At 44.5% G+C, this 16,360-nt stretch overlaps 1 protein-coding gene across 7 annotated transcripts in view; it reads right to left on the bottom strand.

Moving 5' to 3' along the window:
- IL1RL1 (interleukin 1 receptor like 1) overlaps window positions 1-16,360 on the bottom strand; it is a 33,955-nt gene that overhangs the window by 5,273 nt on the left and 12,322 nt on the right. For 5 of the 7 annotated variants that reach the window (XM_054010151.1, XM_054010156.1, XM_054010163.1 and 2 more), the window contains 5 exons: window positions 11,956-12,027; window positions 10,937-11,069; window positions 10,691-10,848; window positions 2,384-2,527; window positions 421-579 (listed from right to left, as the gene is read on the bottom strand). In XM_054010151.1, the coding sequence (XP_053866126.1) occupies window positions 421-579; window positions 2,384-2,527; window positions 10,691-10,848; window positions 10,937-11,069; window positions 11,956-12,027 (666 nt within the window). The remainder of the gene's footprint in view (window positions 1-420; window positions 580-2,383; window positions 2,528-10,690; window positions 10,849-10,936; window positions 11,070-11,955; window positions 12,028-16,360) is intronic. The other 2 variants (XM_054010183.1, XM_054010191.1) reach the window with 2 other exon arrangements.

The raw sequence follows: 16,360 nt of genomic DNA, 5'->3' as shown, positions 1-16,360 counted from the left end.
CTGTTATTTTTAGCACGTTAGCTCAATCAGAACTAGTGTGAGTATGTCTGCCCAAACTGGAATTATACCTCTAGCTCCAATGTAGACACACCTAAAAGAGTCAAAATCTAGTTCATGGTTCCCCGTTTCTTCAGAAAGGTGGTAAATAATTTGTGCCTCTAATCTGCAGATTACTGTCCCTGGCACACCAGCCAGCAAAAGCTACATCCTGTGGCTCTGCCCATGTGCTCCTCACCCACCTGTGCAGAGGGAGAGTAGCAGCTCCACAGAGGCTACTCTCACACACTGCTGCCCACAATGAGAGTAACCTGCACAAGAGCATAAAGAGACTCCTTACTCCCCAGTGTGGGCTAATAGCTAGGAACACAAACCTCCCCCAAACCACAAGTCATTCACCGCAAAATGGCTTTTGATCCTTACCTTCCCCAGGCAACATGTCTCTCCCATAAATACACAGTTTATATCCGTGTTTATTTTCTAGAACATCTGGCAAAATCTGGTGAACAAAATATTCCACAAAATTAGCTTCATTAGTGCGATTTTTGGGATAGATAACATATGCATCGTATATCTTCCCATCTGCAAGTTGAAACAAGGGGAAAGCACATTGCTGTTAGCGTGGATGAAAAGTAGTTATTTCAAGAGTTAGAAAAGAAAAAATAATCTTTTGAAATAGATTTAATTAGACCTTTCTGTTAAGCAGAAGCTTGTAAATCAATTTATGGATATTTGTAAACTAAAAAAAATGTGCAGCAATATCATTGGTGTTTTACCATTATGGATGTCATGATTTAGGCCCTGGTTTTATACAAACACTGATGCACGTGTGGAAATTTACAGCGCAAAAGACTGTTTCCCTAAATTCAACAATCCAGACTAGTCATATAGTAAGAATTAAACAAACCAACACATGTCAGCATGAATCCAATATAATTTTCAGCATTTGTTCCTCTGGTGGCATCATAAGCCAGTAACATCCTTTGACATGCTGGGACCAGACAGTACATTTGAAGTCTTTCTGCTTGTGGAAATTACCCCTCACTCCCATGATACCTCATGTATCTGTGTGAAAGTCCTGTTCACGCAAGATATGGTGTCGCAATCACAGCCAAGGCCTACTTCAAATTCTCCATTGTCTCTGTTATGCCAAGGGTGACCAGATGTCCTGATTTTATAGGGACAGTCCCGATTTTTGGGTCTTTTTCTTAGATGGGATCCTATTACCCCCTACCCCCTGTCCCGATTTTTCACACTTGCTGTCTGGTCACCCTAAAGCCCTTCATCTCCTTCAAACATCTCTCCCTTCATCTCATTCTCCCCTCTAATCTTAGTCATGTTTGGCTTGTTGCCATCTCCTCAATCTGACATCTACTTCCTCTCCTGGACTGGTCTTTCCTCCTTTGACTTCCTCCTAAACAGGGACTCTGTTTCCTCCATTTTCTTTTTTCCATTTTTAAGTCTCCCACCTGTATTTAACTGTAAATGTACTTAATGAACTCTGTATGGTGCTTTGGGATATAAAGGAAGGTGTCATGCAAAAGAAAAGTGAATTGCCTTAAGTAAAATAAAATTAGATAGAAAAGAAGGTGCATGAAATAAATGAAGACTTGCCAGAATTAACTCAGTGCATATTAACAGGTTGGTTTTACACAAAATTTTCATTATGTTTTGCCATAGAGCAGCAATGACTATATCGTGAAGTTCTTCACTTACATTACCTGTTAAATAAAAAGTGCCTTCTCAAAGGAACCTTTTAAAAAACAAACAGTTACTTGTCTATTATTTATGTATATATTTTTGCTTTGATTTATAAAAGCTGTTCTTCTATTAACAGGTGCTCATTGTATGCTCTAGGCATGCTTACAACAATTAATATTGATAGCCTTATTTATCATATTTGCACTGTCCCTCTAGAGTATTAAACAAGGATTTTCTTTGGGTTGAAATGCTTTTTCTCATACTAATAGTACTTACACAGAGCCCATGAGAACAAAGGGCTTTACACAGGGACTGCAGATGGTTAGGGAGCCTATCTAAATCTAACTGACCTCGAGGTTAGTATTTGTACATCAAAATACACGCCCCCATACTAAATTTAGGAAACAGCCTTCATATTTTATAAAGGGCCTGATTCTCTACTGCCTTGCCAATTAGATGGCCTTTCACACTTGTGCAAAGTGAGCATGCAACACTGTGAGATCAGAATGTTACCACTTTACCCTTATGTTGCCTGGGTACAAATGACTTCACACGGAGTAACGGAGTGGAGAATCAGGCCCAAAGTACATGGGATGCAATAAACAGTTATGCAATTAAGCCATTTCAGAGCAATTTACCTCTTCCGCTTCCCCCCCCCCTTATCTTTTGCATAATTCTTACTCACCATCCTGGGTTTTGTAGGGTTTAAATATCCGCTGACACAGTAGGACAATATCAATTCGGAAAAACTGGTAAAGTATGAGCAAGAGGGCTATTATACTTAACAAAACAAGAATCCCTATTGTTGTGTAGGTGCTGTGATTATCTCCTGCCAAGAAAAGAAAAAAGACAGTATTATTAAAGATGCTAGTAGCTGGGCCCTGTCCTCTGCCTCTCACACAGACCCTGGATAGGATGTTAAGGAGTAAAGGGATTAAAAGAACCTCCCCCAGTGAGTGGTAGCTGATGCGTCCAGAAGACCCCACCTTCAGCTCCATTCCTGGAGGTTATGTCAGGGACTGTGTGGTGGGAGTGTTATAGTCACTGCATTGAGGGGGCTCCCCGCACTGGCCTGCCTCCCATATGCCATTTCAGGGCTGGGTGAGGTTTATAAGCTTTTATCTCCAAGGTATAAAGCAGCTACCACACTAAGAAGGCCCCCAACATTTGCCCTTTCCCATCAGAGGTGAGATCAGGGGTGGGGTGATTGTAGCTGCTTTGCAGAGAGGACCTCACCATCAGCCGCACCCCCCTCAGGTGACATCAGGGGACATGGGGTGGGGAGTGTGGGATGAGGAGACAGCAGCTGTGCTAAGAGAGATCCTGCCTTAGATTAATGTATTTTTTGCTATATCTCCCCTCAATACAAGCAGAATAACAATGCTGAGCTGCATCTAGCCGGGGTTCTCAAACTTCATTGCACCGCGACCCCCTTCTGACAACAAAAATTACTACACAACCCTGGAGGGGGACTGAAGCCTGAGCCTGCCCGAGCCTCACCCTCCTAGATGGGGAGGGGACCAACGCCAAAGCCCAAGGGCTTCAGCCCCAGGCAAGGGGCCTGTAATCTGAGCCCCACAGGACTGAAGCCCTTGGGTTTGGCTTCAGCTGTGGCCCCCAGCAAGTCTAACGCCAGCCCTGGTGACCCCATTAAAAAGGAGTAGGGTTGCCAACCCTCCCGGATTGTCCTGGAGTCTCCAGGAATTAAAGATTAATCTTTAGTTAAAGATAATGTCATGTGATGAAACCTCCAGTAATTCATCCAACCAAAGTTAGCAACCCTAAAAAGTGGTCACGATCCAGTGTAGGGTCCCGACCCACAGTTTGAGAACCACTGATCTATACACTCCATGCATCTGAAGAAGTGAGGTTTTTTTACCCACAAAAGCTTATGCCCAAATAAATCTGTTAGTTTAAATTCTATAAACAAAAACTATTTTCTTGCTTTCTCTTTCATGAGCCTATGCGCTTGTGTTACATTTGAAGCTATAGACAAGGCAAATTTAAGTAGAACATCCTAGCCTTCTCCAAGGACATTGAGCCATAACTTAGAATCAAAGGCTTTCCAATCTTAGGCAGCATTCAGATTGCACTGAAAAAGGAGTGCTAGCTCAGTAAAGATTGAAGATTTGGCCCTTGGTATACAAGTTTCCAGCACAGATATATTTTTGCCAAAATAATAATAATAAAACAGACAGAAATTGTTAAACCACTTTCTAGTTCCAAATATTTAAAATAGTTTCCAATGCGATTTATGATCCACCATTTTTCATTATAACAAACATTCACTGGCTAATTTATATCACTGTCAAGTTTTGTTTGTACTTAAATCTAATACCATCCTCATGTAGCAAATTGACCATGTTGTATCTAGCCAGTACTAAGTACTTGATTCTTCAAGAAATTTTGCACAGAGAGAGCACCACAGCAGTCAATGGGGCTCCATGTGGGCACAGGGATCCATCCACCTGGCGCCATTTGGAGGACTGAGGCTTAGGGATTCACTTTCACCCCACCAGTCTAATGTACATTTTAAAAAATGATGGAAGAAACACTGTCATTTCCCAGGGCACAGTTACAGTTATAGTGAGTTTTGGGGGAGCAAATCTAGCCCCCCGCTTCATGTAGCAGAATTGGCTGTACCTCATCTGCATGTCATGGAGCCCTGGCTCTACGGCAGTGCAAATACAGGAGCCTTATAAAGAGCTGTTGACATCTGTATTTGTGCTGGATACACAAGGATTGTTAAAAAGGTCATAAACTTCCTGTGTTTATGAAGTATACGTATCAGACAGAAATCTCCACATTGGGCTTCCTGGAACTATGGGTTCAATTCTCAACAGGGCTGATTCAGCCTCTTGTCCTTGTGGGAGAGAGAAACTGAGTTACGTGCAATTTCTGGGCAGGGTACTTGTGAAGACCTTGTACAAGATGATTTAGGTGTTTCTCGTTATTAAATTATTACTTTACTTCATCCTGCTAAAAACAGCACATTAATAGGTTTTTGTTGTTGTTGGGCTTTTTTAAGTAACAGCTAAAAGCTGTGGGAACATGGCATTGCTGTCTCTTTACAAAACAACACTAGGAGACAGGAGGTGATAAGAAGACAGATCAGGGGACTGGAGAGGGACAGCATAATGGAAACCAGCCAGAAGATATTTTGTAACGGCTTTTGCCTCAAAATTAGAAAGAGATCCAAGTAGCAAAGTTTGGATCCATGTCTGCAATTCACTTCCAAATCTATCTTCCAGAGATAAACCTGAGTGCCAGATTCAGTCCTGAACTTTCCCAAGAATTTGAGAAAAAATGAAGCTGGTGTTCTGGAAGTAGGCCCACTTCCACTCAGCATGATTTTGGTGTCTACAGAAGTAAATATTTTCTATAACAGAGAGTGCATGGAGGAAACGATTTTTTTTCCACATTATGAGCCTGTCTGTGAATGAGGATAAGAAGACACCAGATCAAGATGAAGGGAGAAATGGAAGATATCACTGAGGGCTGTCTATGATGGTAAACCCAGAAATGTCCTGGGTGGAACATCTCTGAATGGGCGTGAGGGACAGAGAGATGCCAGAGGCAACCAGTCTGTGAAGAGACAGGGCAGAATTAAGAGGTATTCAGGCACCCAGTCTGCAAACAGGAAGAGATACTGAGATTGGCCTAACTGTGGAAGAGGAGCAGGAAAAGGGGATTAAGAGATGTGAGGAATAACCTGCCATTGTAGGTGCTCAGAGACCAACACTCCATAAACAGACATATAGACCAGATAAAACATGTCTGTGAATTGACCTCAGAGGACATCAGACATGGCTTGTCTGGGAATGGGGAGAACATAAGAACGGCCACACTGGGTCAGATCAATCGTCTAGCCCAGTATCCCGTCTTCCGACAGTGGCCAACACCAGATGCTTCAAAGGGAATGAACAGAACTTTGCAATCACTGAGTGATCCAACCCCTGTCATCCACTCTCAGCTTCTGACAGTCAGATACTGCCAGAGGGAATCCTGAGGATGTGGTGATTGCCCTCTCTGGGACAAAGGAGAGGAAGATAGGAGCATCTGGAGGCAGTGGAGCAGCCTGTTGTTCCTGTGAAGAGGGGTCAGGAGACATCAGGAACGTCTTTTTCATGACCTGGGAGAGGAGGAATCAGAAGACATCAGGGACAAACCGTGAATGTGGAGTATGGGATGAGACTTGGTGTTTGTAGTAGAAGTGTTTGGGCCTGTTGATTGCATGAGAAAGGAGTCTGGTGTTTGTGGGGTAAAGGAAGTAGGAGAGAGTGGGATGGAGGAAGGGAGCAATATTCACGTGGGAGAAAGAACAGTGTGTATGGGGTGGATTAGAGATAGTGATGGAAGGGGAAGGCTAGCTTGGGAGGAAGAGTCACTTAGAGGAGTAGTAGTGGTAGAAGATACAGTGTACGCTGGAAGAGCCATACCACATAAGTAGAGGCAGATGGTGGTGAAGGCGGGGGGAGGAGGGTAGAGGAGTAGGAGGCAGAGAGGTGGTTGAAGGGACTCGAGATTCCCAGGAACTCCTCATTAAAATTCTGGTACTAAAGTGGAAGGACGGTATGGGCAATTTCCCTGCCACTGAAAGAGTTCACCCCCTTCTGGATACTTCCAAATCATCCCAGACAGAGCTGACTGCATGGTTTTATGTCTGTAGTGTTGTTGTAGCTGTGTTGGTCCCAGGATATTAGAGACAAGGTGGGTGGGGTAATATGTTTTACTGGACCAACTTCTGTGTAAGTTCAAAAGATTGTCTCTCGCACCAACAGAAGTTGGTCACCTTGTCTCTCTTATTGTATGGTATTTGTAGTACTATTATGTATAGCAGCAGCAGTATGCAAGGATCTTTGGTGACATAAGAGGTGTCTGAAAAGCTGATTTATTGCTTTTGGAAGGCACTGGGTTGCACCATGCCACAGTCATTAAACAAACTAAAAAAGAAAAATCTTTGGGACAGACACCCAGGCCCTCCTACAAATCTTCACATACACTTCAAATCTACATACATTGTGTATATTCCAAGGGAAGGAAATGCAAACATTTCCACTGAAATGAACTTAATCTAAGCATGTTTGCCAAGAGGTGTCAGCTCCTTCCTTGGCAGTGATAATGAGAAAGCACTTCTGTTTTACCTGGGGGGCGGGGGGCAGCTGGAAGAATAGATTTCCCAATCCCTCCCCACTCCTGTTTGTGAGCACAACCCTAATCCCTTTGTCACCCTTCCACCTGCTAATACAAATTAAGGGGGACATTGTATTTAAGGATAGTCTTGTAGTTAAGGCAATTGACTGGGACCCAGGAGATCTGGGCTCAGTTTCAGCTCTGCCACGGACTTCCTGTGTGACTTTGGGCAAGTCACTTAATCCATCTATACCTCAGTTCTCTTTTTGTAAAATAGAACTTCTTTCCATCTTGTTCTCTGAGGCAGGGACTGTTTCTATGTGTTTGTACAGTGCCTAGCACAGTGAGGCTCTAATCCTCCACAGAGTCTCTCAGCACTCTTGTGATACAAATAATAATTGTGAAAATGTTGGCAGCACATCACCGGCAGAAGGGGACTGTGCGGATGGGTGGGAAGAGCCACTAACAATGGGGTAGCAGAGGGCATTAGGAGGCCTGCGCAGGGTTGTGGACAGTGGAAGAAAATGGTGAAGGAGGATGATATTGGATTTGTTTAAAAGTCTGCTTGTTTCAGGAAAAAACAACAAGGGAGACATTTTACATGACTTTTATTGCAAGGTTATAATTCATCTGGTACAAGAAATCCCTACTGTATCAATGATTAGATTTAAATGCCAGCTACTGTCATTTCACCATAAATATTGTTGAGCCATATTAGGAAGGGGGGGGCAGCTACAGCAGAGGATAAGCACTCCTGGAGGTGGCACCAGCAGTCAAGAATGACAGAAGTAGGGATCTTGGCGATAGCAGCAATAGACAGAGGGGTACAGACATCACACACACTGGCAGCAGCAAAGTGGGCACATTTAAGAGCCTTTCATGAACTATTATTGATGACCTATGGATAAAAACAAAATAGGATTTGTCTACAGCAAGGACCAGATACTTAATGATTACATTGCCCAGAATTCAGAGAGACAAAAATTGTTCTTACACTGAAAGTCAGATACACAGGTAGTCATTGTTTCCTTCATCCAGCTGTATATGAACCACAACAAGAGACATATATTACCATGTACTATATATATTATATAGAGACATATATTACCTATGGTTAGCAACATTACTGCAGGGGCTGCCCCACTGGCTTTACTTTCCTTTGATTGAAGGTACACACCCACAAGAGGTCAATCCAGTTCATAGTTTAGGAATGAATTCCTCATTGGCACTAAGCTCACACACAGCAGTATCTCTGAGTAACACTTCCTACCATCTCTGGATGGCTAGGAGATTCCATCCCATCCTGATGGAAGATGGCCTTGCCTCAGTTTCATCACCGTATGTCTTGGACTACCACAATGCAATATATCTGAGCATGAAGCCATCAGCCCTTTGGAAACGCCAGTGACACTGAAGTACATCTCCTCAGCAACATGGGATATTTGAGCATATCAAACCTGCTTCCCATAGATTATCAAGTCAAGGCCAAGGTCCGATCTCCAAGGCACTCAATGACCTGCGCTTAGCATATCTAAGGGTGTGTCTACACTGCACTCTTCTTCTGGTGGGGTGTAGTGTACATACACACATAGTCCCCAGAGCACAGGTATAAATAGCAGTGTAGATGGTGAGGCACAGCTTAGGTGAATAAAGACAAACCTGAAGGGTGTGGGTACGTACCTGAATGCATCCTCTACACAGCTCTCTACTTGTTCAACCCATGCCTCCCCAGCTACACTGCTATTTTTAGCTGTGTAGTGCCCACTGCCTCCCCACTTCTGGAGCCTTTCTCCAACCCAGGAAAATTCTCCAGCAGTGGGTATGGAGTCCAGCAGTGGGGAAAGGCTCCAGTAGTTCCATGCCATGAGGAAAGACTCCAGGCAGCAGGAAAAGTCTCTGACATTGCCCCGCTGCCAGAGCCTTTGCTCCACCACAGGGAAAAACTCTGGCAGCGAGGAAAGGCTCTGGTGGGGGGAGGTGCCTCACCGCAGTGAAAAGCCCTTGTAGTGCAGAGTTGCTAAAGGCTTTTCCCACTACCTCCCCTCTACCAGAGTCTTTCACTGACATATGTAGCTACACACCAGAGTGTGGACATGGTGTGCTTTTCAATGCGATGTGTCTCTACGTGTTGCCGTCAGTGATGTGCAATGTAGATGTAGCCTAAAAGACCACCCAAAGCTCTGGAATGGAGACCATAATTAAAAGCTTTGCTCCTCAGGCACAATGGAACTTTCTATTATAAAAGTCAAGCTCACCTGTTTAGGACATAGAACTTTCTTGGGGGTTGGTCTGGGACTGTGGAACAAACTCCCCCAGGAGCTAAGGACCATCCCAAACCTCACTACCTTCTGCTCCAAGTGCATGGTGCACTGCTTCAACCTGCCTTCTCTCACGTACCACATTTAGCAGCATGTACACAAAAATAACAACCACCCCCAAAGTAGCACCCTACAAAAGCAAACCACTGTACACACAATTCTCCCTTGGGGAGAGAATGCAAGTCACATGGCTTAATTCACTTCTGGAAGGTGGGCAGTTACTAGGGTGATGAGGGTGACATAAGAACCTGACTAGAATAGAAGAGAGGGAAAGGGCAGTCCTTTGTCTCTACAGGAACTAGCAACTCAACCTTCAACTTTTTTTTTCTTAAAGATTTTGTGTTTCCTGACTTTGTCTTGCACTAGCAGCAATCGTTTCTTTTCAAAAAGCGATAGAAAGAGTATTTGAACATTGCTGATAACAGAAACGGAGACTTGTATCAGAGCTATGCCACACACTGATCTATGACTCAGATCTTGATCCTGGGGGGCCTTCTGTGGTGAACAGCAGGCTGCATGGGGCTGTTGTGCTCAGCACATGGGCAAGTGGTTGCTTTGCATAGATTCAAGGAAGGTTAATCTTGCCACAAGGAAAGAGTGATTTGGCAGCGACATTCTCATGATGCAGAATTGGATCTCCTGCATGTAGGGTGACCAGACAGCAAGTGTGAAAAATTGGGACAGTGGGTGGGGGGTAACAGGAGCCTATATAAGAAAAAGACCCAAAATCGGGATTGTCCCTATAAAACCGGGACATCTGGTCACCCTAGCTGCATGTCATTTTGAATCTCTCATTTACACTATACATGCAACACTCCACACTTACACTGAGCAGAATCCTGTCCCTCAGAGCAGTGGTTCTCAACCAGGGGTCCAGGGCCCTCCGGGGGGGGGGGGGGGGGGCGCAAGCAGGTTTCAGGGGGTCCACCAAGCAGGGACAGTGTTAGACTCACTAGGGTCCAGGGCAGAAAGCCAAAACCCCCCTGCATGGGGCTGAAGCCCAGGGCCCTGAGCCCCATCACCCAGGGCTGAAGCAAAGCCTGAGCAAAGTAACTTTGTGGGAGGCCCTGTGGCATGGGGCCCCAGGCAATTGCCCTGCTCGTTACCCCCTAATGCCGGCCCTTGCTTTTATATGCAGAAAACCAGAAAACCGGTTATTATGACACAACTGGGCCTTGAGAGTTTTTATAGCATGTGTGTGTGTGTGGGGGGGGGGGGGGTTAGAAAGAAAATGGTTGAGAACCCCTGCCTCAGAGCACTAAACTCTGAGGGTGAAATCCTGACTCTAGCAAAGTCAATGGGAATTTTGCCAGGATTTTATCCTAAAGCTTCAAGACCAGATCTCCACAAATCCACCAACAAAACTCTCCATATTATATTGTGTGTATATATATTTGTATACTATATATATGTTGTATAGTTTGACAATATGGGGTGGCAGTGGGAGGGATGGTACTTTTTAATTTTACTTTTGCCAGCTGAAACAAACAACCACATGTTTCTGATTCTTCAAACTGTATAAAAATTGAAAGGTACCTTACCCTTACAAGGCACTTTCAGCTGTAATGTCACCGTGACCATTACATGATCTATTTCATTTAGTGCTGTACATGTGAAATTCGACAGAAGATCCTCTTCCTTTACTTCCTCAATAGTTAAAATGGACTCTCCATAATATCCCCGATCTCCTCTCATAAAACTAGTAGAGAAAGTTGTTACTGTTAGTTGTTAATGGATAGGCACAGCTTGCAAAATATGAAAACTATTTCACATGGTGCTGTGCTTACAATTGATGGTCTTCATGAAACCTTGAAGTATTAAGATATTCAGCTTTGATTCCATTAACCTCCCATGTAACAACGGCTATATTTTGCTTCCCAATCCCCAGAAAGGCTCCACAGCTAATGTTCACAGGAGAACCTAAACAAAAGTCAATGGGATTTTGTAAATAATCCTTGACACAAGCAAAATTCCAAAATAAGAGTTGTACTGACTTGCACTAAAATAATGGAAGATGTGAATTAAAACTGATTTAATTATATCTGTGAAAGTTTGTGTTGGCAAGGCCTAAAATAAGGTTAACAAATCTTATACTTCATGGCATAAACTGGTAATGTGCAAGGGAGAGAGAAGAATTCTAACATTCCTGAAAATAGGGAATGATAGATTCATTATAGCAAAGAGTTTAGAATATTGTATTTCTTTAAGTAAATTAAGTGCTTGCAAAAGGTCTATCTGATGTCCTGGAAAGGTGGACAGAACCCACCTAGAACTAAAGGTCCATCCCCTTAATCAAGGGAGCAGCCACAGGAACTGGGATCAACTAAATACAGGGGACAAATAGTAATGGGTGGGGGAGCAGGAATAGGAGGGTAGATCATAGGTTTAAAACAAGGGAACCAAATGGGGACACTGAGCAGAAAACCCAGACAGAACCCACTGCTCTGCACAAAAGGTGCTAAACTGACAACCCAGGAGAATGAAATCCTTTAGCACAGAAGGCAATACAATCTATCCTCACACTCTGCCCAATGCACCCAAACTATGATTAGGAAGCAATATGTCTAGTGGTGAGAGGAGAGCTTAGTTTACATGATCTTTCCTTGGCCTCTCTCCTGAGAATGGCCCCAAGAGTGTTAATTAATGCCCAAACAACCCACTAAATGAAAATAACTTTCTGTCACTATGGAAGTCTAGTAACCTCAAGGTGAAGAATTCTATCACTGATTCTGTTATCAATCCCGAGTTAGGCAACCCACTGCGGAATGTAATTTAAAAATTATTAAGACAAGAAGTTGATACATACCAGACTCCACTTGTATTACAGCATTGTCTGTTGGATATTGAATTTGGGAAGGCATAGGTGAAGAAACGTCTTCTGAAATTAAGGCAAAAGGAAAGCAAGTATCAGACAGGTTTACCACATTCTTGTTATAGTTTGCCGTGCTAACCTTTTAGCACTGCAGAGGCAGAAATGCAAGCTAACACCAGAACATCAGTGGTCCATATATTTACTAGAATTATCTGACTTTGCTCCCATGACAACATACTTTAGAAAATCTGCATATTTGTATTACATGCAAAGGTTGTTTATTAATTTTTGTTGCATTTTTACATCAATATTCATAAATAAGGGGAAAGAAGAAAGAGTCTCTTTCTAAAGCATCAGAGGGTCCTGTGGCACCTTTAAGACCAACAGAAGTATTGGGAGCATAAGCTTTCGTGGGTAAGAACCTCACTTCAGTCTTGCATCTGAAGAAGTGAGGTTCTTACCCACAACAGCTTATGCTCCCAATACTTCTGTTAGTCTTAAAGGTGCCACAGGACCCTCTGTTGCTTTTTACAGATTCAGACTAACACAGCTACCCCTCTGATACTTTCTAAAGCATGTTGCTTTAGCTACTTGGTGAAGAAGAAAAATTAGTTATGCACCATCATGTTTTCTCACCTGTTTACATTGCTCGTTAGTAACATTTAAATCTTTTTTAAAGACTGGATGGGGAATTCCCTCAGGCAGTTGAGCAATGGACTATTGTCCATCACTTCAGCTTGGTAGACTCCTTTTCCTTGACCTTTTAGCAGTGATGGCACTTTTCCTTTGGGGTAAGTGGCAATTCAGATCTCCAGTAATAATGCTACTGACATATTTATAGGTCCACATTTTCCAGTGTGCAGGCACAACCTGTGCACAGCTGCAAACCCCTGACTCCAGCTTTCACAGAGTCAGAGTTTAAGGCCAAAGATCATCTAGTCTGACCTGCTATATATCACAGGCCATCAACGCCACCCAGCCACCCCTACACCAAGCCCAACAACCAGAATTAGATCAGCACACTAAGGCCTCAAGCAGTGGTGTAGCTACAATGATGCAATGCATGTGTTGCAGTCGTGCTAGGGCCCTCAAGGTTATGGGGGCCCAACCAGCAGAGGCCCCTATACCTTAGGCACCATTGTAGTTATGCCATAGTCTACACATAGGCAGACTAGGCAGCTACCTACCAGCTGGTGGGGGCTCTGAGGAGTAGTAAGCAACCCCCAGCTGGGTCACTAGAGAAGCATTCCCACCTCCTCCCCTTGGGATCCCCATCCCCAGTATGGGTAAGCTACGGCTGCAGCCAGGGCTCAGATGCTGAGCAGCTTGGAGCTAATCCTGGTGGCACCGCGAGCACTGCTGAAGCTTCACTTTGCACCCAGTCCACACCTGCTGCTCAGTGCCCATCCCCCATAGGGCCTGCTGCCCAGGCAGAGGCCACGGTGGTGGCTACTTCAACAATGAGGAGCTCAATGGGAAGGTATGGGAGAGCGGACTGGAGATTGCTGGGGGCCAGGCAGCGGGTGCAGGCTGGGATGGGATGGGGGTGTGGAGGTTCCCACTGCGGCTGAGCTGAGCGGCTCCAGGGCAAGGATTTCGGGGGATGGGGCACCCCTGCCCTAGGGGGTGGAGGCTGGGGAAGAGGTTTCAGGGGGGAGATGAGGAGCGAGCCCTGATCAGAATTAATCAGTTTTCACTGTTAGAATGTGTGTTTCTCCTAACCAGGCTAGATTCACTGGTGCACTCCAGCTCCTGTGCAACATTTTGACAATGGAAAACCATCGTCAAACTGGTTTGACCAGCCAGCTAAACTGGGTTTCTGGAGTGGCCCTAAAGTAGCTGAAGCATACCAGTAAATCTTGCTCCATCTGGGATAGGATCAAACCCTATCTGATTAGTGAGTGTATCTTAGAAGTACGTAGAAGATGTTACAGATATTGGTGGGAGCTGACTTTTTATCTAGGTCAGGTAACACTTCTATTGTATGGAAGCAGCTAGACCTTAAGGGCCTGACTTAGACAGTAATGGAAAATGGAGTAGGGATCATGAACTTTGAAAAGTGCTGAAGAGGCAGTTATTTTAATACTAGGTTTTGGTTTTCTAACTGAATGGCAGCATGGATCCTGGTGTTTGGTTTCTGGGACACAGAGACCACAAAATTTCCTGAGTGGTCTGTAAATTGGTGATAACTCTTGTTTGCATTTGATGCCCAGCTATGTGATTGGCGAATGCAAAGCAAATGCTATTAGTGTGCAAATTGCCACGTGTTTCCTTGGCAAAAGTGTGGGTTCAGGATTTGGGGCTTAATTCCCCATTGCATTCCTCCCCTTTAACAATTCCATTCCTTTAGTTCCAGTACAGCTGCACCAACTTGAATCTGGAGTAACACAATATTGACTCAAGCTCTTGGGCTTTTTGACTAACTAGATGCCTGCTTTGGGTGTGATTTGTTAGTTTAAATTTTGGCATATCAAAACTGAGTTATGTGTGGTTTATGTTGATACAATATGTGTATTTATTACTAATGTGGGAAGTCTCAGAATTGTTCTTGCACAGATTTCTGTAGCGGGTTGGACACCCCCCTCCTGCCCGGAGGGGTTAGAACAGCCCAGGAGTGGGCTGCAGCTAGGAAAAGAGAGGCTGATTGGGAAAGCAGACACAGCAGTAGCCAGTGTAATTAGAGCCCAATCATAGCAGTGGGCCAAAAGAGCACACACTCTCTATCTAACCTCTTGAGAGAGAAGGACCTGGCTGTCTGGAAAGCTGAGGAGAGTACCTGAGGTAGAGCAGTGCTGGGGAAGGGCAAAGGGAGCTGGGGAGCTCCAGCCTAGCGAAGCCCCAGGCTGTAGGTCTAGTTAGGGACCCACAAAGGGTACTAGCAGGGTACCTGAGGTTGAGCAGTGCTGGGAAAGGGCAGAGGGAGCTGGGGAGCTCCAGCCTAATAAAACCCCAGGCTGTAGGCCTTGTTAAGGGCCTATAACCGGGTACTGGGGTTGGAGAGGTGCAGCCCAAAGTAGACAGAGGCAGCAAGTCCAAATCCCCCTTGCCGATGATGAGTGGCCTTTACAGACTGCAGTCTGCCTCAGTGAGCGGGGGCTAGCTGATGACTGGCAGTAGCCACTGAGGCGAGGTGGGCATAGAGGGTTCGGGGTTCCCCTGGGAGGGGAAACCCAGCAAGGAGGTACTGCTGGGGGCAGAACCCCCAGGAAAAGGGGCACCGGGATCCGGGAGGGACACGGGGGCCAGTGACAGGTGAGACACCGGTCTGCAGAGGGCGCTCTGGGCTGGAAGAGCTCATTCCCAAGATGACCAGCAGGAAGCGCTGTGCCACTGAGTCTTCACCTCGCTACACTCTCCCATTAGCCTCTATTTACTGGTAAAATGTTAGGTTTAAAATATGGATGCTGTATCTTATGGTGACATCACACACAAGAACTACCAACATAAGATCATCTCTGCAGGGCTCCTGCACTATAAAATTTTAGCACTGTACTACCAGTAAGAATTTTGTACAAATGTGTAAATAATGTGTAGATAACTTGCAAAAATGTGTAGACATAGCCTGCATATTGGATTTGTGTATTTATGGATAAGTTGGCTATGTTTTGATTTTCCATGAGGGTAAAAGTAAGCAAAATTTTAGATTTCAGAATTAGGAAGGGGTCCCTACTCTATTCTTGCACCAGGACCATCTGGGGCTTTGCTACGCCCTAAAGGATTGTGGGTATGTAGTGAATGTATATGGAATGGTCCCTCAGAATAGGTGCTAACTACTTATACTAAATAATCTGTTCCACCTTGCATTTTGCTGAAGCTGGGAGTACCTTTCCCAGACCTGAAGAAGAGCTCTTTGTGGCTCAAGAGCTTGTCTCTCTCACCAACAGAAGTTGGTCCAATACAATTGTCAAGGCTGTATCCCCACTTTGAACTTTAGGGTACAAATGTAGGGGCCTGCATGAAAACTTCTAAGCTTAACTACCAGCTTAGCTCTGGTCCCGCTGCCACCATTCCTTCCCTGGGAAGCCTTGAGAAACCTTTCACCAATTCCCTGGTGAATACAGATCCAAACCCCTTGGATCTTAAAACAAGGAGAAATTAACCATTCCCCTCCTTCCTCCCACCAACTCCTGGTGAATACAGTTCCAACCCCCCTGGGATCTAAAACAAGGAGAAATTAACCATTCCACCTCCTTCCTCCCACCAACTCCTGGTGAATACAGATCCAACCCCCTTGGATCTTAAACAAGGAAAAATCAATCAGGTTCTTAAAAAGAAGGCTTTTAATTAAAGAAAAATGTAAAAATCATCTCTGTAAAATCAGTATGGAAATTAACCTTACAGGGTAATCAAACTTAAAGAGCTCAGAGGACTCCCCTCTAGTCTTAGGTTCAAAGTACAG

Source organism: Malaclemys terrapin, chromosome 1 (assembly GCF_027887155.1).
Source record: "Malaclemys terrapin pileata isolate rMalTer1 chromosome 1, rMalTer1.hap1, whole genome shotgun sequence".
NCBI classification, from domain to species: domain Eukaryota; kingdom Metazoa; phylum Chordata; order Testudines; family Emydidae; genus Malaclemys; species Malaclemys terrapin.
The sequence above is the reverse complement of the archived record's forward strand: the minus strand, read 5'-3'. Positions and strand labels throughout refer to the sequence as shown.